The sequence below is a fragment of the Vicugna pacos genome, chromosome 6 (assembly GCF_048564905.1).
Source record: "Vicugna pacos chromosome 6, VicPac4, whole genome shotgun sequence".
NCBI classification, from domain to species: Eukaryota; Metazoa; Chordata; class Mammalia; order Artiodactyla; family Camelidae; genus Vicugna; species Vicugna pacos.
The window spans coordinates 11,846,280-11,867,824 of record NC_132992.1 but is presented as its reverse complement, the minus strand read 5'-3'; the positions used below and the strand labels follow the sequence as shown (position 1 = coordinate 11,867,824).

Here is a 21,545-nt window from a genome sequence, read left to right as displayed (position 1 = left end):
GCGGTTTGTCCTTTTAGAGCTTATGATTTTGTATATATATATATATATATATATATATATTTCTGCTTTGTATTTATTTAACCTTTACTTTATTTTCAGTTTACTAGGTAATAAAAGTTTAATATTTTAATTTCTCCCCTAAATGTCATAGACCGAGGTTGGTATTCTACTTGAAAGAAAAAAATTTATTTTTAAATAATACTCCAGGGTATATTTAAACCCCTTACCTGAATTTTACAGCTGGAACTCCAGTAATAAATATATACTGGCTCATTCATAGGAAAGTAAAAAGTAAAAGAGTTCCGCTGTTTACACCACATGGTTCTACACCCAACTTGTATTTTTCTAAGTAAGTTTTTTTCCTAAGTAAAAGCAAATATGTAAAACATATACTTGCACTTTGTTTCAAAGAGAAAACTCCTTAAGATAGATCTGTTCTCGATCACAATTTTCTAAACAGTGTTTTTAATCATGTAAGACATGACGAAACCGAAATATGGAATTTATTAAATTTTATTTCTGACTAGAGTGAGATAGTACTATATTTCAGAATGTATAAAGTTAAAAACCTAGCAATAAAATTATCATGCTATTTTGGTTTTATATAATCTGTCTCCTTTTTGATTTTATAGATTTCAGTATATATTCCCTATAATCTTCCTTCTTTACAGAAGGAAGAGTCCTAAACTTTTCACTCTGCCTTCAAATAACTTCAGCTTTCCTTTTTGAATTAAGTTAGGGATCTGATGACTCAGAAAGTGGATCACTTCTATCAGGCTAATCAATGAGCTCTAACTGCTCATGCCTGTGGCCTAAAACTTCCATTTAATAAGCACATCTCCTTTGGCTGTTAATAGAAATAATGAAGCAGATAAATGTTTTCTCTTTGGTAACCTTCACCGTAAGCATCAGTTTCATGTCCCCTAACTAGATTTTAAGCTTCCAGAGAGCGAGGACCACATATTTCTTCTGATACTCCTGAGCTCATGCTGGGCACAGAGTAAGCACTTAGTAACACCAGAGAGGAGGCTGGATGGATGGTGGATGCATCCAGCTAGTACTTCTAAAGAAACATCAAAAAGTACTACAGCTGGACAAGAAGGAATGATGCTTGAAAAACCAGCAAAGAGGGCTTTAGTGAAGAAGAAGAAAGCTAAGAGAATCAAATGCACTTCCTAGCACTCTAGTCTGAGTTTAGGTTCTAGTGAGGCTGACCAGTTTGCTCTACTAGCTTGTGGCACAGGACTTGTCCCACTTTACAGCAGTTACGGGCAGAACATGAGGAACCTGGGGGGAAATGCAGCCCCTGAGCCAAACAGAGGCCAAAAGAGGAGCATCAACCCTAACCTCAAGGGGAGAAGGGCTGGAGAGGGGTGGCAGGCCTCAACTCGGAGGAATCTAGGCAAATCCTATAGGATTTCATATTCTGGAATTAAACAGATAATGTCTTAGGATTAGATTGAAGCTCGGGGCCCCACATCCTGAGATATCTGGTTATTGATTATCTACACAGAAAACAATGGGATTACTTACACGCTATGGGTAGGCTCTGGAAAACCCTCATCATTGACTAGAACTTTAAAGGCCAATATCCACTGTGATGGTTAATTGCATGTGTGGACTTGGCTAAGCTATTTTGCCCAGTTATTAGGTCAAACACCCATCGAGATGTTGCTAGAAGCTATTTTTAGATGTGACTAATATTTAAATCAGTGGATTCTTGAGTAAAGCAAAATGCTCTCCATAAAGTGGTGGGCCTCGCCCAATCAGTTAAAAGCCCTAAGAGCCACGACAAGTTGCCTGAAGCAGCAACTCGGCCTCAAGACTGTAACACAGAAACCCTGCCTGAGTTTCCAGCTTGCTGCCCTGCCTTGCAGATTTCAGCTGCATTAACCTGAATCTTACCTGACTCTTCAACCTCCAGCATCGCCTCACAGATTTCAGACGTGCCGGCTTCCACTATCACATAAACCAGTTCCTTAAAATTCCTTAAAATAAATCAATCTCTCTCTTTCTTTCCCTCCTTCTTTCATTCTGTGTGTGTGCTTGTGTGTGTATCAATGAAAGATGTTCAGAGTGCTTTGATAGCCACTGTCTCATTTCATGTTCACAATACATTTATTGATAGATAGGGCCAATACTGTTATTCCCATTTTTTAAACATGAGAAAATATTTTCAGAAGGATTAAATAACCTGTCCTGGGTTACAAGCTCACACGCCAAATCACCAGCAGGACTACGACAGGTCTTCTGATTTGGTATGGAATCAATAACATTCTCATCAATGCATTGTTTTCTTTTTGCTTTCTTTATATATTATGTTTATAAGTCTAGAAACATCCCACTGTTAATATCAGAAGCAACTCTTTTTTCCTTTCGACATATTACGATGCTCTGTATAGTGCTTTCACATTGTAAACACTCAAAGAATGTTCATGCACTGATCAGAGTATGACAAATATCAATTTTGGCAAGTGAAGAGATACACTACACCAAGGTTTCCCACAAAAAAGACTTGACAACTACAAGCAGGGTGTAGAGCACCAACATGAGCCGTCCCTCCTTGTGGACAATATGCCAGTAACTCAAATAAAATAGTTCACCAGTGATGTACCCAAAATCAGGGAGAAATTCACATCAGTGGAAAAATAACACAGTAATACCAAGACCCAGCAATTCAACCCCAAAATACCAATCTCAGAGATACACTCATATATCAGGAAACATAGCAAGAATGTTTATCAGTTGGTAATAGCTCAACACTGGACACAACACTAACACCTACTAAGGAGGATAAATACATACATTACAGTATTTTAGCATTTGTAGACGAAGGGAAAACTATGCATCTGTGAAAATGAGTTATTAAGGATCAATGTCACAAACATAACACTAAGCAAAAAAGCATGTCACAGAGGAAAGTATACAGAGCACTGCTATTTTAATAAATTCAGAAATATGAAAAGGAAACTACTGTTTTTAGATGTATATATGTACATGATAAAAGTATTTCAACCAGCAAAGAAATGATAAACACAAAATTCAGGACAGTGGCTACTACTGGTAGGGGAAGAAAATAAGATTGGGGAGGGGTATGAGGGGTTCTGAAGATTTTGGTAATGTTTGTGTTCTTGAGTCATAAGTGTACAGATATGTGTCTTATGTTTAACAAAGATTCATATTATATGTACTTTTTTGTATGTATATTTCATGACTGAAAAAACACCAACACTAAATTTCATCTGGTCTTATCTAGAAGGAAAACAGATCTGGAGAGACAGGGGAAAAATAGAAACTGTTCCCTATTCTATTAAAAAAAAAAAAGCAAAAATACAAACAGAAAACCAAGCGCTCCACAACTAACTAAATCTGATAACCAAATCATCAACAGCCATCACTCAGCTTACAAACTGAGACTGCCGGGTAGTGATGGCGTCGCCCTCGGCAGCAAAACAGCACCTTTGCTTATTATGATGCTAATGAACAGATTTCATTGCAACGTCTTCTGTTACTAGTATAGCTTTCACTTCTTGAGGAGGGAAAAAAAACGTGTTATGGAGTCCAATACTAAAAATTGATACTTAAAAAAAAAATCCAGTTTCTTTGTTAGCTACAAAACAAATAAGACTGTTTAATTCCTTTTTTGGTGTTTCTGTTTAATAAATGCTTCTGATGTGCTTTGAATATCTAAGACTGTTTTTGTACCTTCATATTCAAATCTTACAGGTTTAAAATATAAAGTATGATGCTAAAAAGAAGATTTGAAATAAGGTTCCAAAGAGACAAATTAGGAAAAGGATAGGATTTCAAGATAGTTTAGTGGGGAAAGTGGTGGGGGCGGGGGTGGGGGACGGGAGGGATAAAATAGGAATTTGGGGTTAACAGATACATACCACTATACATAAAATAGATAAACATCAAGAATTTATTGTATATAACCTTTAATGGAAAAAATATGAAAACAAATATATGTATGTATGTGCATGACTAGGACATTGTGCTGTACACCAGAGATTGACACATTGTAATTGACTGTACTGCAATTAAAAAAAAAAGAATTTATTGTATAGCACAGGGAACTATATTCAGTATCTTGTAAAAACCTAAAATGGAAAAGAATCTGAAAAAATATATATATATAACTGAATCACTTAGCTGTACACCTAAAACTAACACAATATGTAAATCAATGATACTTGATTTTAAAAAAGGTAGTCTTTAGGAAATCAGGAATCAGAACTATCCTTTCATAAAAATAAAATCAAATTTAACTTTGCTTTTTCTCCCTCTAAGGGCTGACAATCCCTTAGAGGACTTTATATGTCATCAGTGTAGAGAGGACAGCTTTCCTCTGTAGATGAGTAGGGATGAGGGGGTAGATGGTATGTTGTAACTGGATACAGGTAACCCCAAGAAATCCACTGGAGTGAGGGGGTGGTGACTCCCTGAGCCTGGACTACCGACCAGGGTACAAGGATGGACATGAGGAAGGCAAGACAGAGACATAGGCTTTCCTGCCGTCTCCTGTCACAAGCCTTGAGGAAAACTGTGTAATCTGTTGAGAACCAACAATCAGGAGAGGTGCTGGGAGGAGAAGGGTAGAGAGCAGCACCAGGGAAGAGGAAAAAAACTGTATCTATCCACCATTTCGCCCAGAGTTCTCCATAACCAGCCCCAAAGCACCCCTCACCTCACAGGTGCCCAGCCCACTTTTCCTTGCTGTTCTACTGAACTACACACCCTTGCTAAACAATTCACACTCATACAATGTTAACTTACCAATCGATTTTCATCAAACACTTCAAAAAGAAGTCGGTGCTCCTGCGGGTGGACCTAAGTAAGGAAAACACAACCTTTCTTTAAAAACAAGTGAATATCAGAACTATATTCAATATCTTATAAAATAACCTGTAGTGGCAAAGAATCTGAAAAAGTATATATATATACACACACACACACACACATATACACAACTGAATCACTTTGCTGAATATCACAAACGAATCCATCATTGTAAATCAACTGTACTTTAATAAAAATTAAAAGAAAACAAACAACAAAAAAACAAGTGAACATCAACCCACAGAAACTGAGAAATAAATGCTTGAAAATGCTGCCATTTCCTAATTCCTGTTATTTACAATGTATTTTACATCACACGAAATACTTAATACAAAAGCCCAGGCCAGTCACGTGTCACTCATTTCCTAATAGTTTTACCATAACAACAAATTGGTTGCTTATTCTTCCATTTTTTCTAAAATAGAATAAAAGAAAGTAAGATAAATTTTCAAGAAATTAAATATCTGCAAGCACTTAAAATATAGATTAGATTTTAACTTATTATCGATTTTATGTACTCACTTTTTATTTATCAGGTTAGAACTACCCAAAGCGGATGTTGATTTTATGGAAACTAGTGTTCTGAATCCTTTCAGTACTGACTTGATAAAACCATTCTATATAAAGTACACAAGCAGTCATAAAGTATACACTGAGTTTTCACTTACTGTTTATGTCTTACAGCAAGAGTAACAGTTAACATGCAGCATGCTATTTTTCAAAGCCAATGCTTTAATTTTTGCTGAAATGTTTCAACATCAAGTTAAATATCTACTAAATATCAAACACAAAGAAAATCTTTACTAATTTTTTATACCAGAAGTTCAGATGATTTATAAAATATTCCCACATTTAAGTTGATACTTTCCCTATGATAAATATACTACATTAAACACTGAGATATCTCAAAACTTTGGTTTACCTGTCAAAAATATCAATAGCCTTCAGATAAACGTCCTCTATGTGTGACAAAGATATTTAGGTACTTAACCCAATGCCCACTCTCCCTGATGTCCTTCTGAGGACATAATTCTAATTTTACCTGCAGCGATGGGTCTGGGGTCCACTGTATAACTCTGTGGGGGGTGGGCTTTTTTAAAAATGAAGTATTATATAAGTTCAGTAAAGTATAAAGTTTACTAACCTTAAATATACAGCTTGATGATTTTTCATACATGTATACTGTGCTATCATCACCCAGATCAAATTCTGGAACACTCCATTCTATTTTATGTACTGTCTTCTATGTGAACAGTGCCCTCTGGACTCGTTCGACATTGAGACTCTCAATACGACTCCCTAAAGGGGTTCCCTCGCACCTAGGGGCGACCAGAGAGGCCAACCTAGAGGCAGTCATCAGATGCGACTACTGGGAGAGCTCTTGAAATGCGGCTGACACAGCTGGGAGAGGTGTCCCTTTTGTCCTCTGCATTTCTTTTTCCTGCGTGCAACTTGGTCAGGACAGCTGGCACCGCTCCTGTCACATGGTGATCAGGGAGCAACCATGAGGTTGGAAGCCCCACTCAAGGGCTGGACGCCATGGGGCTAGCAGAAGAGTGTAAGACAACAATCTGCTCTAAGAAGATGTAGAGGGAGTTTTGGGGAGGAGATGACACTTGAGCTAAGACTTGAAAGGTGGGAAGAATTTGAGTAAGAAGGTATAGAGAGCATTCACAGCAAGACATCACAGGAGCAAAGGCACGGGGGCAGAATGAGCATGAGCTAAGAAGATTAGGCTGGTAAGAACATTTTTGTATTAGAAAATGGTAAAAAAAAATTCTGTTAGTTAGGGTAGAGCCAGGCCGAGGGCACTGATATCCAGAAAAGGAATTAAGATTTGACTAGTAGGGAAGAAAATAAAGCTTTTAAAGGAAAAAAATAACATGACATAGCTCCTATCTCATATTATTTTGTCAGTGATACACAAGATGAATTGGACTAGAGAAAGCGCCTGGAGTCCACAGGGGACTGTGGCCCTAGTAACTCAGGCACGAAGCGATGAGAGATACTTAGGAAAGAAAAGAAAACACTTTTTAAAGCGGTAAGGAGTATCCTTATAGACATCTGGGAAAGTCTTGCAACCATAAAGCAAAAACAGGACACTATTAAAAAAAAAAGACAACCAGAGAACAAAGCAGTGGCATTGCAACTAAAAATGGCAGTTGAATTCAAATAAAAGCAATTTAAGGTAAATTTGCAGAAATCTCCCAAAATGTAGAACAAAAAGCTAAGCTGAAGACAAATATGAGAGAACATAAAAAGAGGATTTTCTGAACAGATTCAGTGAAAGAATTAAGCCCTAATGCCCTAAAACAGAGGGTGAGTAAGCTACAGCTTATGGGCCAAATCCAGCCAGGCACCTGCTTACTTAAACAGCACAAAAGAGTATTTTTTTTCCATTTTAAAATGGTTACATTTTAAACAGATATCTAAGTATCCACAACATAGCCTCAATTTTTGTCCCCGGCCTGTGACACCTACAATATTTACTACCTAGACCTTTATAAACATTTTTGCTGACTCCTGTCCTAAGACATTTACTGTATGTTATCTATTGATTTATCTCCTATATATCCAGGACAGCAACTGCATGAGACTGTCCTTGGACTATGTGAGGAAAATGTCACTCTAATCAACTTCTGGGTTCTGCGGTTCACCTGAGGAATTCTGACTGAGAAAGAGAACAATCAGCCTCAATAACCCTGCACCTGGCTGGGCTCCTCGAACGATAACACGGAGGGAAGGAAATCATTAAAGAAATTATTCACACAAAAATTTTCAGAGCTGATGGGAACCAGTGGTCGTCTACTGGCCATACGTAAATTGGCTGTCTACCTATCTGTCATATGTGGAACTCATTTTGGGACGTGGATGTGTGAGCTATTCCACAGAATGGGAATAATGACCAGAATGACAAATAGGAGCAGTTAAACTGTGGTTCCTTCTGGGAAGTGAGGATGCAGGGGAGAGTATGGAGCCCCAGAGTCGGCTGCTTTCCATTACAAGCCCCTTCATACGATCTCATTTTCAAGCTACGTGTGAATTCTCTGATGAGATTTTTTTTAATTTATTAAAAATAGGAGTAAAGCTATGGTCACAAAACCCTGAGTTTACAGGGTCATATTTATAGGATGAAAGCAGAAGAAACAAAAATAAAAATTCTGGCAATAAGCTTTTTGAAAAGTATGTTAAGTCCATAAATGCATAAAAGAGTAGAGAAAACACAACTTGCCAGCAGGGTAACCAAGTTTTCAAAGAAGAACAAAGGTACTGATAAATGTCAATTTATTCTATGGTGTTCGTAAAGAACCTGAAGAAATGTTCCTGGAAATTCTGCTGGTGCCTGCAGGAAAAAAAAAAGTTCAGGCACCCTAAAAATTTAGTTTTATTGAGATATAATGTACATACCATGTAAATGACCCATTGAAAATGTACAATTCACTGGTTTTTAGTGCATTCACAGAGTGTGCAACCACCATCACAATTTTAGAACATTTTCATCACCTCAAAAAGAAACCCCAGGCCCTTTAGCAGTCCCTCCTAATCTCACCTCAACTGCCTCAATTCAGGCAACATCTAATCTATTTTTTTGTCTCTATAGATTTGCCTATTGCATTTAACATAAGTGGAATCTTACAATATGTGGCTTTTTGTAGCTGGCTTCTTTTACTTTGCATAATGTTTTTGAGGTTCACCCATGTTGTAGCATGTATCAGTACTTCATGTCTTTTTTAACTTTTTTTTCCTTGGGGGGGAGGTAGTTAGGTTTATTTACTTTAATTATTGTTTTTTTATGGAGGTACGGGGGATTGAACCCAGGACCTCGTGCATGCTAAGCACACGCTCTACCACTTGATCTATGTCCTCCTCACATTTCTTTTTATAACTGAATAATATCCCATTGTATGTATATACCCTCTTCTGTTTATCCATCCATTTGTTGATGGCCATATGGATTGTTTCTACTTTTTGACTATAACGGGTAATGATGCTATGAACATTCCTGTACAAGATTTTGTGTGGACATATGTGTTAAGTAGATTTTAAAATAAAACCTGCATAAAAAAGTAAATGAACCAGATAAGTATTTTCACAAGCATAAAGCACCGTATAAATAAAAAATAACTTGGCATTTTATTTACATGTTTTATGTCTTTCTACATTGTTTCTCTACACAGTTAGTTATTTCTAATCAACAAATATAAATTATAGATACACAGCCATGGAAGAAAAACCCAAACAGTAAAAAAGATATACAGTACAGTGAATCATAAATCTCTCACCCTTTTCCTACCCTCAGGAAAAATAGTGTGAACGGTTTCTCAGGTCCTTCCAGAAGTATTTTCTGCAAATACCAGCAAACAAGAGAGCTGTTCTGTTTTTACATAAATAGGTGCATCACATACGCAGTGTTCTGTACCTTTGTTCCTTTATTTAATGTTTTGACACTAACATCCTATCAATACACATATGTCTGTCTCTTTTTAAACAGCTGATGAGGATTTTATTACGTGGCTAAACCATAAGTTACTTAGTGCTTTGCTAATGGGGCATCCCATCCTTTCCCCTAGCTAACAGAATACTGACTTTATTCAAATATTGGATGATGATGTGTGTCAGGCTTACAGGCAGCTGCTCACCACTCCCGGGATTGACTTCTGACTCATCTAAGCCTCCGGGTAATTCTATTCTTCTTACCAATGACTGGGTTAGAAATACACACACAACACAATTCTGGCCCAAGAGATATGAAAAAAGGTCTCTCAGGGAAACTTTAGGAAAAGGGTTCTTCACTTTTTGAAAGAGACATGTAGGAGAAACTCCCCCTTTTCTACCTCATCATGGGAGGCTATGTCATCTGGAACTGCTGCAAGCTTCTCGTGACCGTGGAGAGAAAGCCCAGAGGATCCCCGAGAGGCTGGGTTCAACACGACCGTTCAGCTGCTGCGGCCACCCCCTTTCTGCTACAAAGCTTGCGAGGACAGATAATCAATGTGCCTATTGTTCAAGCCAGCTTTAGTTGTCACTTTAAGTCTTGAAGCTGAAAGCATCCTCAATGATACACTTCAGAATGGCCTTCCCTAAGTACCTCACACCCCACAAATTCTCTAACATCCCCTCAGATTCACTCCTTAGCACCCAGTGTTTTCCCCTTTACAAGGCTCAGCACACTGGCAATTACTTTGAGAGACTAGTTCATAGGGGCCCACAGTAGACAGTAAGCTTCACTGAGGGTAGGGACGATGGCCTCACAGTCACAAGCATTAGCTAACCATTCTACACATTTTTAGGGGTACCATACTTTATCAAGTAACTTAAGCCACAGTTGATGGGTAGGTTGACATCTTTTCCACTGGTGCCATGGTGGCCTAGGGTGAGACCAACAACCCTCTCTTAATTCTTTTTTTTTTTTTAATGGAGGTACCAGGGATTGAACCTAGGACCTTGTGCATGCTAAAGCATGTGCTCTACCACTGAGCCATATCACCCTCCCTGCCCTGCCCACTCCAACAAGAAGCATTAGTTAAGTGACTGGGGAATAAGTAGAGAAAAATACCACACCAATTTTTTGCATGTGTAAGGAGGTGGGGAAGTATACATACATGAATAAAAACACTTAGGAAAAAATACCAGAAAATCACACAATCAGTGATGGTTTAATGGAGATTAAATTATGGCTGATTTTTATTTCTCTTTATAAAAGTATCCATGGTGTACAAGTTATGTTGTTTCTGTAACATAACACTAATACATACATGAACATATATAAACATTATGGAAATAAAACATGTATGAATACTCAAGATACAAAAGGAGCACCATGGGTATACAGGGAATGGAGTGGGCGATCTTTTCCAGATGCTCATACACGATGCTGATTCTCAGAGCATATAATGTGTATTTCACACCTAATGTGTCGAACTTTTCCCCTCCTGTTAACTTGCCTCCCTTGGTCTCATGTGAGCAACCTTGAGCGCAAATTTTACTATCGTGTGCTATTGAGCATGAACTTCAATTTGGAGTCTTCCCTGTTTGTTAATCCACCAATAATAGTTCTCCTCCCAAAACTTTCATTGAACCTCATGTTTTCTCAATGAGATAAAGGTTCCCTTCAACACCTGGCCACAATTTCCATTTGGCTGAATGCCCAATACCCAAGTTTTTACTGTAATATCTCAACAGACATTTTTATGTGAATACATTCAATTGAAAACATTTTGTGCTACGTATAAATAATGATAAAAATGACAAAGAAGAAAACAGGAGCCCACATATAATTATGTCCTTTGTATAGCAAGTACTAAATCACCTTGTGTTTCCAGTTCTATATCCAGCTGTGATGAATTAGCATTGATTCACACAAATTTATCTAGCTACCACTGCAATAAATTTGCAAATTTCTGATTGCAGTCTATGATCCCAGAATAAAGTAATACTGTCTAGAACATTTGGTAATAGTGAAGCTATAGAAAAAGAAACAATGAATAAAAGGCAATAGCGTTCTGAGCCTGGTTTATCATTTACAAATGACCTTCTTTCTTATTTTTGTGGTAACAGCTCCAATTCAAGAGCAGTACTGACTTTCAAATATCCTTTCTAATAGGAAATTAAGATCATAAAAATAATGGGAAGGTTTTTTATTACAATTTTAAATTAAAAATTTTTTACAATTTCAATTGCAATTTTAATTCCTCTAACAGATATCCACATTATCTCTTTCTACCCATATTTTGATGTTCCTTTCATTACTGATATTGGCCATTTGAGTTTTCTCTCTCTCTTATTTGGGTTAGCTGTGGTACATCCATTTTATTAATCTTGTCAAAGAACCACCTTTAGTTTCTCTCTTCATTCATTTTCTATTTTACTGATTTCCATACTCCTTCCCTCTACTTTTTTATTTTTTGCTTAAGGTAGAAACAGATAATTGATTTTAAGTACTTTTTCTTTTGTACATAAGCATTTAAAGATGTAAATTTCTCTCCAAGCAATGAATTAACTCACCCCATATTCTGATACGTTACACTTTCATTACCAGTGAAAATGATTTATAATTTTCCTCATGATTCCCTTTTTGACGCATGGCTTATTTAAAACGTTTAATTTCCAAATATTTGTGTATTTTCCTGATATACTGATATACCCAGATATACACATGTATTTCCCAGATACACATTCCAGAATCCTATTCAAAGTCTACTGTAATCAGAGAACATACTCTGTTGAATGTCTTTTAAATGTACTCAGACTTGTTTTACGGCCCAATAGATGGTCTATCTTAGGGAATGTTTCAATGCCAAAAATTGTTCTTTTTTTTTAATTGAAGTATAGTCAGTTTACAATGTTGTGTCAATTTCTGGTGTACAGCACAATGTTTCAGTCGCACATGAATGTACATACATTTGTTTTCATATTCTTTTTCACCATGAGCTACTACAAGATATAGTTCCCTATGCTATACAGTATAAACTTGTTTATCTATTTTATGTATACGAGTCAGTATCTGCAAATCTCAGACTCCCAGTTTATCCTTTCCCACTCCCGTCCCTCCAGTAACCATAAGTTTGTTTTCTATCAATGTTAAAAAGAATAGATATTCTTCAGGTACAGGCATACTTTGTTTAACTGTGTTTCAAAGATTTTGCAATTTTTTACAAATTGAAGGTTTGGGGCAAACCTGTGTTGAGCAAGTATATTAGTGCCATTTTTCCAAAAGCATTTGCTCACTTCATGTCTCTATGTCCCATTTAGCAATTCTCACAATATTTCACACTTTTTCATTATTATTATATTTGTTCTGGTGATCTGTGATCAGTGATCTCTGATGTTACTATTGCAAGATTAGGAGTTGCTGAAGGCTCCGATGATGGTTAGCATTTTTAGCAATATTTTTTATTAAGGTATGCATAGTTTTTTTAGACATAAAGCTACCGCACCCTTTGTTAAGTATAGCATAATCGTATAGTGTAAATATAACTTCTATATTTACTGAGAAACCAAAAACTTCATCTGAGTCACTTTATTATGGTACAAGCTTTATTACAGTGGTCTGAATTTGTAATGTCTCTGAGGTATGCTGTATCAGATACAGTGTTCTATACATGAAATAGGTTAAGTTGATAGTGCTGTTCAAATCTTTTATGTACTTATTGGCTTTTTTTTTTTGGTCTAGTTTTAGCAATTTCTGAGAGAGAAGTGATAAAATCTTCAATTATTCTGGATTTATGTATTTCTCCATTTAGTTCTGTCCATTTTTGCTTCATAATCTTGAAGTTCTTTCATCAGGTGTATACACAGGACTGTATGTCTTTCTGATGAATAAGTGCTTTAATAATCATGAAATCTCTCTGGTAATACTCTTCATTCTGAAGTCTATTTCATCTAATGATATTACAGCCACATCAGGGTTTTGTTTTGTTTGGCTTAGTGCGTGTATAGCCTACCTTTTCCTGCACTTTTACTTTTCACCTGTCTGTATCTCTATACTCCAAGTGAACAGCCTATAGTTGAATCTTGCTTTTTTTTTTTTGTAATTATTGAGACGGTTTGCTATTATCTATTTATTTTCGATGTTTTATTCCTCGTTTCTTCCCTTTTGTCTTTTAAAGAATTACTAATCAAGTATTTCTTGGTATTCCATTTTATTCTCTTTATTAGACTTTTACCTATAATTTTTCATTTTAATTTCTTCATGGTGGCTCTAAGGATTACAATAGGCACCTTAAATATCACAATTACAACAGACAGAGTCGAGCCACTTGGATCACTTTCAGATCTCTTCCCAGAGAATTTACAGAGTTGACTGGCAGCCCCCACTGACCACGCACCTTTGAATCTACCCGTTGGGTTCTCTTTGCTTGCTCTCAAAGACTGGGCACAGCAAGGGTTCTAGAGCCTGGCCATTCTTGCCCAACACAAGACTTCTCTAACAGACAACCTTTGCTGGGAAACTCTCCATCCACCTGGATGGGACTTTCTCAGCACCGTGCTGCAGTGTGAGGCTCTTCCTACCCAAACTTTTCACCCCTCTTCCTGCACAGGTCTTAAGCCTGCATCATGATGAGAAGGCTCTCCCCATCTGTGTCCTTCCTGTCTGACCTTCACAGGTGCTTCCCCAATAAACCTCCTGCATATCTCATTCCATCTTGGTGTCTGTTTCTAAGAGGGCCCAAACCAACACAGATGGCACAAGTAGTGGGGCTCAGGACCAGCCCATGCTCACTCAGCTGGCAAGGATCTCCCCATCCTTAGCAGAATGTGGGACACAGAGAGTCAGTCTCTGACATAAGATGGTGGTCCAGTTCCTATAGATTTCTCCGGTGGTGTCCTGGGAAAATGAATGCCCTGGTGGAGGGGACACCCTTGCCAGTTTGATGTTTAAGGCAGTTGAAAGGTAAGGGAAGAACAATGCCTACAAGGACAATGAAGTTGGCTAGTTATCACTGTGCTGTATTAATGACTTGCAGAGAGACACCGAGAAATTAAGGGCAATTAACAAATGGCTAAGGGTCAAATCTGAGAGACAGAGGGCCTCTTTGGTAGCTTATAAAGAAACCTGCACCTCCTAAAGTGGAAAAGAGGACAAAACTGATGAGCAGAATCAGAGGTGACACGGCTGCAGAGCTCAGAGACATTTAAATGCTCAGTCACTGCGGGTCTACTACATTCATGTCAGGGCCTGGCTGGGAAAGCCTGGGACCCTGACAGGTGGGACCGGAGGATCTGGGTGGATGCTCCTGAGAATTCTGGTTCCACAGAGCTCTGAACCCTCAGAGCTTGCAAAGTCAAGCAGCCCCACCCCTCCGTAAGAAGAGCGAGCACATCCCCCGTGCAGGAAGACACTGCAGAGGCTGCTCCCTGCACTCCCTTCTCAGGAGTTGCCCCTTCTTCTCTCCTGGTTATCAAGATAATAACCAGTGTCAAATCCCATTATAACCCAGCTGGGCCTGATATAGGATGAAAGAGACTGCATCTGGAAGAAGCTTCAAGAATTAAATAGCATGTTCTGGCTGGAGCCAGAGGAATACCCCTGGGACTATGACGCTTGATCAAAGAGGTAGAAACATAAGACTAGATAAGCAAGAATTCATTGACTTGAGGGCACTTTCTCAGTACAAAGGATTGAACATCCGGTCAAGAACCCTATGAGATGAGGCAAACCTGCTGCTAGAGTGGCTCCTAGAAGCCTGAAAAAATAATGAGCCACGTCAAAATGCCTGAGTTGCCCTGGCATACAGCAGGGGGAGGAATAAAAAGGCCAAGCGAAGTTGGCATGATGGAATTAAAAATATATATATATATATTTATATATTATATGAGGCCAAAATCCCTGCCAGATGCTTACATTCCATGACTGGGCCGAGAGGACAGCATGAAACACAGTCACCAGGCATGTGTTGGTGACAGGGGCAGCAGCATCACCAAGAAGTGCAGTGCTGGCTCTCTTCCACCTGCCACGACTGATGGCAGGAGAAGTGGTCACAGAGCTGGGCTCCTTAATAGCCACGGGGATGATCCTACGCTTCTCCGGTAATGGAGGCCAGGCAGTGGCGTTTCACTGCCGGAATCAAGGAGGCTACAGTTACTGTAATGACCAGCCAGGTCAGACGGGCATGAAGCTGACCTGACCTGCAGAGTGCAGAGCATGGCACCCCTAGGGGCAAAACGGGCAGGTGGCCAACAAAAGTGCAGCTTAACATCTACTGTAAGAAGGAGGAAGGAAGAGGCAGGTGGCTTCGGACAATTGCCCCAATTTAAAAATAACCCCTCGTCTAGTTCCCCAACCGGAGCCAATTTGCAGATCCCAAACCCACTGACTGAAGAAGTAACCTAGTCCTTAGGAGGAAGGACTCTGTCTACATCACTGCAGGAAGTGTATATTGTAATGACTCCTTCCTTCCTCCTCCAAAAGGACTATGGCCATTTACTTGGGCAATTGTATACTGGGGGAAAAGAATAATCAGATATACTGAGGACTGTTGGAAACAGAAAGCCAAAGCATCATCACGGCTTCCATAGTAAAAGCAAAGATTTACAGGGATCAGATAACAAATGGAGTCCTGGCTAAAGTTCAGCCTACATTGAGTTCATTAGCTCTGTGGATCCACCCAGTAGTCACTTCCCTGGTTTTCAACTGTGCAGTTGGGGCTGACATACCAGAAGCTGGATCTCCTCACTACTACCACCACAGTGAGTCCATGGCTGGTGGGATAGGTGCTATCATAGTGAGAAGGCAAAGTGCAAGCCTCTGGAACCGTCCTCCCTCTGGTCAAGACAGTAAATCTAAAACAATATTGATTAGATACTCTAGCAAAGCACAAGGAACAAAAGAAAAGAGAAACTGAACATCATTCAAATTAAAAACTTTTGTGCCTTCAAAGGACACTGTCAATAAAGTCAAAAGACAACCCAAAGAATGGGAGAGATTTTTGCAAATTTTGTATCTGACAAGGCACTTGTATCTAGAAATATAAAGAACTATGACAACTCAGTAACAAAAAGACAAGCAACCCAATTATAAAATGCACAAAGGATCTCAATAGTTATTTCTACAAAGAAGATATACGACTGGCCAATAAGTTCATGAAAAGATGATCAACATCGTTAGTCATCAGGGAAATGCAGATCAAAACCACAGTAAGATACCATTTCACACCCACTAGAAGAGCTATGATAAAAAGTCAGATAATAACGAGTTGCCAATGATGTAGCGAAGTGAGAACTCTCACACTCTGTTGGTGGGAATGTAAAATGGTAAAGTCACTTTGAAAAAGTTTGGCAGTTCCTCGTAGGATCCAGCAATCCCACCTCTAGGTATATAACCCCCCAAAATGAAAATAGAGGTCGCACACAAAAACTTGTATGCAAATATTCACAGCACCATTATTCGTAATAGTTAAAAAGTGGAAACAATTCAGATGTCCAACTGATGTATGGATAAAGTATGGTTATGCAAATAATGGAATATTATTTGGCAATAAAAAGAAATTAAGTACTGATACATACATTATAACACAGTTGAACCTTGAAAACATACATTATGCTTGGTGAAAAGAAGCCAGACACAAAGGATCACACCTTTTATGTGAAATGTCCAAAATAGGCAAATCTCTTTAAGAGACAAAGTAGGTTGGTGGTTGCCTGGGAAGTGGGGCAGATACTGGGGGAAAAGGAGGAATGACAGATGGTGGGTATGGGGTTTCTTTTTGGGGTGATGTAAATGTTCTAAAATTGATTTTGGTGATGGTTGCACAACTCTGTGAATATACTAAAAACCACTGAACTGCACACTTCGGGTTATAATTGTATGCTATATTAACTATATCTTAATAAGGCTATTTAAGAAACAAACAAAAATATTGCAACCTAGTAGGAATGTTAGAGATTAGTACCACCACTAAAGACCTAAAGGACACGAGAACGGTTTCTATAATATGTTCTTTGAATTCTCCAGTCTGGTCCCTGGAGAAACCAGGTAACAGCCTTAATCACCTGTTGGTTCCTGGAAACAAGGAGTTCAGAGTCCTGGGCAGCAGCTATAGACTGTGGTTCAACGAGATCCTTAATATGTAGCCTAGGAAGCTGTGTTCCCTCTGGGGACTTGGACCTTTATTTAGCTCAGCAGAGCCCAGAGTTCCAGCGACACAGTCCTGCAGTGGGTCTTTGGAACTGATGGTAAGTGGGGTCTCTCCCACTTCTATTCCTTAGTTCCTGGGCCATGTATACTTTCTGTTGTGAACACAGCCTCATGGTGCTTCAGCTGTGAGGCTACCCGCTTCTGGATGGTGTGGGAGATGACGTGACTAATGGATACAATGGTCATGAGCTCATTCCTGTACCTCCTCCTCTGTGAACTGGGTCCCCTGGGAGGAAAATTCTGCATGGGTTTCTATCCCTACGGAACTCATATTCTGAAAGCCCCCAGATAATCGTGCTGGCTGAGGTTCTGCAAACAGGAAAGGCAAACCCAGGTCTATAAGTAATTTCAGGACAAATTACTGAAACTTTCAGAATGGAAGGGGCTCAGTTTAGTAAACTAACCACAAAATGGCTACGATCATGAGGGTTAATGGTCTGTAGTTTTATTTCCTCATATAGTTTTTGGTATCAAGAGTAGTGCTGGCCTCATGAATGAACTGGGAAATGTTCCCTCCTCTTCTAGTTTCAGTAAGACATTGTGTAGAATTGAAATTATTTTTTCCTTAAATGCATGGTAGAATTTAACAGTGGAACTATCTGGGTTCAAGGTTTCTTTGTTGGATGGTTTTTAACTTCAAATGCAATTTCTTTAAGAGATATAGAACTTTTCAGGTAACTCTTCAGAACTTTTCATTTCTTATTAAAGTTTTGGTAGTATGTGTCTTTAAAGGAATTGATCCACTTCATCTAAGTTATTGAATTCATGGGCACAGAATTGTTTATGGTATCCATTATTATCCATTTAATGTTTGTTGGTTCTGTAATGATCCTACTTTCCAGTTTCTCAAGATGGAACCTTAGATTAATGCTTCAAGACCTTTTTTTCCCCTAATATAATTTAATGATATATATTTTTCTCTAAGCACTGATTTAGCTGCATCCTACCAATTCTGATGTTGTGGTTTTTTTAAATTGAAGTACAGTTACAATGTATCAATTTCTAGTGTATAGCACAATGTCCCAGTCATGCATATACATACATAAACTCATTTTCATACTTTTTATTAAAGGTTATTAAAAGATACTGACTATAGTTTCCTGCGCTATACAGAAGAAATTTTTTTTTCTAATCTATTTTTATATATAGTGGCAAACATTTGCAAATCTCAAACTTCCAAATTTATCCCTTCCCCCACCCTTTCCCCCAGTAACCATAAGATTGTTTACTATGTCTGGGAGTCTGTTTCTGTTTTGTAGATGAGTTCATTAGTGTCCTCTATGTTGATGTTGTATTTTTATTTCATTCTGTTAGAATATTTTCTAATTCCCCTTGAGAATTCTGATTTGATGCATAGATTATTTAGAAGTATGCTGTTCAACTTCCAAATATTTGGGGATTTTTCAGATATTTTTGTGTTACTAATTCCTAATTTAATTCCATTATAGTCAGAGACCATATTTTGCATGATTTCTATTCTTCTAAAATTGTTGAGGTATGAGTTTTGACCCAGTTTATTCAGTAAACATTCCATGTGCAATTTTAAAGCCTACGTGTTCTGCTGTTGTTGGGTAGACAGTCCATAAACGTCAATTAGATAAAGCTGATTTGATTACGTTGTTCAAGACGTCTATACCTTTACTCAGTTTTTTGTCTACTTATTTTAACCAATTACTGAGAGAACAGTATTTAGTTCTCCATGTATAATTCTCTTATTTTCCCTCAGCTTAAAATACCTTTATTACACTGTCATTTTCAAAGGATACTCTTGTTATAGAATTCTGAATTGACTGTCCTTTTTTTTCTTTGCTACCTTAGTCATGCTGTTTCATCACAGTTTCTGATGAGAAACCCATAGTTATTTGAATCACTGTTGTCCTATACATAATGTGTCATCTTCCCTGGCTGCTTTCAATATCTTTTCTTTATCTTTGGTTTCAGCAATCTGATTATAATGTGTTGAGCATGGTTTTCTTTGCATATACTTTCTTTGGGTTTCACTGAACTTCTTTAATCTGTAAATGCATGTATTTCAATAAATTTAGAAGTTTTAGCCTATTATTTCTTCAAGTACTTTTCTCCACCAATGTCTTTTTTTCTCTTCTCCTCAGACTTCAAATGACCCAAATATTAGACTCTTTTAACATTGTCTACAGGTCCCTAAGGCACTACTAACTTTTTCCAATCATGTTTTTCTTTTCTTTGGATGAAATAACATCCACTGATTATCTTCAAATTCACTGATATCTCCATTCAGTTATTATCAGGTTAATTTTCAGATACTATATTCTTAAGTTTGAAAATTTTGATTTCATTCTTTTTTTGTAGGTTTTATTTCTCTGCTGAGAAAGCCTATCTTCCCATTCATTTCAAGATTCTTTTATCTTTGTCATGAAGCATGGTTGTAATAGTTATAATAACTCCTTTAATAAAGGAGGGTTTTAAGGGTTTTACTAATAGTTCCAAAGTCTGTATCACCTTAGGATTGGCATTTGTTGATTGTCTTTTCTTTTGAGAATTGGTCATATTTTCATGATTTGTAGTATGTAAAATCATTCTGGATATATTTTGAATTATATATATATATATAGGGGGAGCTCTGGGTCCTACTAAAATCCTTAACAGCTTTACAGTTGTTTACAGCACTGGGTTAAGTTCAAGGCCCTCTTGCTGCATCATGGATAAAACTGGAAGTGTTAATTTTTTTAAACACTCGAGACAATTTATAACACCTGAATATGTCTTTAATGTGATAATAATAAAAAGCCATGTTTAATGGAAAAAGGCTAGATGCATTCCCATTAAAATTGGGAACAAGACAAACATCTAACCCTTTTATGACTAAACATTATTTTACATGTGTCAAATAATGATATTCAAAAAAAAGAAAATAGTGAAGGGTACCAAAAAAACCTCCCATACATTGAAAACACACATTTCTAAGACAAATGCAAAAAAAAAAAGAGTATAATAATAACATAAGTATAAATAAAAAAAAAAAACTCAACCACTTTAAAAACTCTCTCCAAGCAATACTTGTGCCACAGAAGCAATCAAAGTCAGAGGTTATCGAACTTGAAGTTTACTCTAAATGTGAGTATAAACCAGAAATTTAGCTTCATTTTTCTTCACATGACTATCCAGTTGACTCAATACTCTTTCCTCAAGAATCCAAAATTCCCAAACTGATTTCAAATGCTGTTTCTATGCCACACTAAGCAGAGTGAGGGAGACCCTTCTCTAAACAAGAGAGACCGGAAGCTCTCTAGTTGGTGCCGTTGTCTGGATCTTCAGGAACAGCTTCTCAAACATTTGCTTCAGCAACTTCTTCCCTTCAATTCACTTTATTAAAACAAAACAAACAAACAAAAATCCTTCCAATGTGGAATACAGAAGAGTGGCTTCTGTTTCCCTGACTGAAATCAAGTGTGGCACCAGAGAAGCCTCCTGAGAGGCTGGTGTTCCAGGAAGGGTCAGCTCTGTCAGATGCTGCTGCAAGCATGAGGAAGATGAGACGAGATAAACGTGGCACCGTGGAGGTCACTGGGGACCTTAGTGAGAGCAGTTTCATCAAGTGATGCTGATAGGAGACTAGAGTGAGAAGTAGAAATGACAGGGGCAGGCAACTCTTTTAAGAATGTTGGTTATTCAGGTGAAAAGAGAAGCGAGTCAACAGCTAAAGGGAAAAATGAGGTCAAGGACGTCAAAGGATGGAATGTTCAAATGGGAATAATCCAGCAGAGAAGGAGAGATTACTGATATCTGTCTCTACCAATGCTGGTAGGGTGCTGCCTCTGGCTTCGGTAAGGACTCTGACAGACGGGCACAAGGACACACTGTCAGATTCAGGGCCCTCCTGGGAACCTGAGATAAGTGCTGATTGGAGCTTGCTCTTCTGGGACAGTGAGGTAGGTGGAGGTAGGGGGAAGGCAGCATGTGAATGAAGGGTGCACAAGAAGAAATGTATCCTCTTGGTAGACCCTCATCATCTCTTTTCTCGATCAGTGTATTTAATAAATGACTGGAGAGACAAAGAATGCATCACCTTTAAGTAAAACACCAAAAA

At 38.0% G+C, this 21,545-nt stretch overlaps 1 protein-coding gene across 2 annotated transcripts in view; it reads right to left on the bottom strand.

Moving 5' to 3' along the window:
- NEDD4 (NEDD4 E3 ubiquitin protein ligase) overlaps positions 1–21,545 on the bottom strand; it is a 115,542-nt gene that overhangs the window by 73,528 nt on the left and 20,469 nt on the right. For both annotated transcript variants that reach the window (XM_072962361.1, XM_072962362.1), the window contains one exon: positions 4,780–4,833. In XM_072962361.1, coding sequence (XP_072818462.1) covers positions 4,780–4,833 — 54 coding nt within the window. The remainder of the gene's footprint in view (positions 1–4,779; positions 4,834–21,545) is intronic.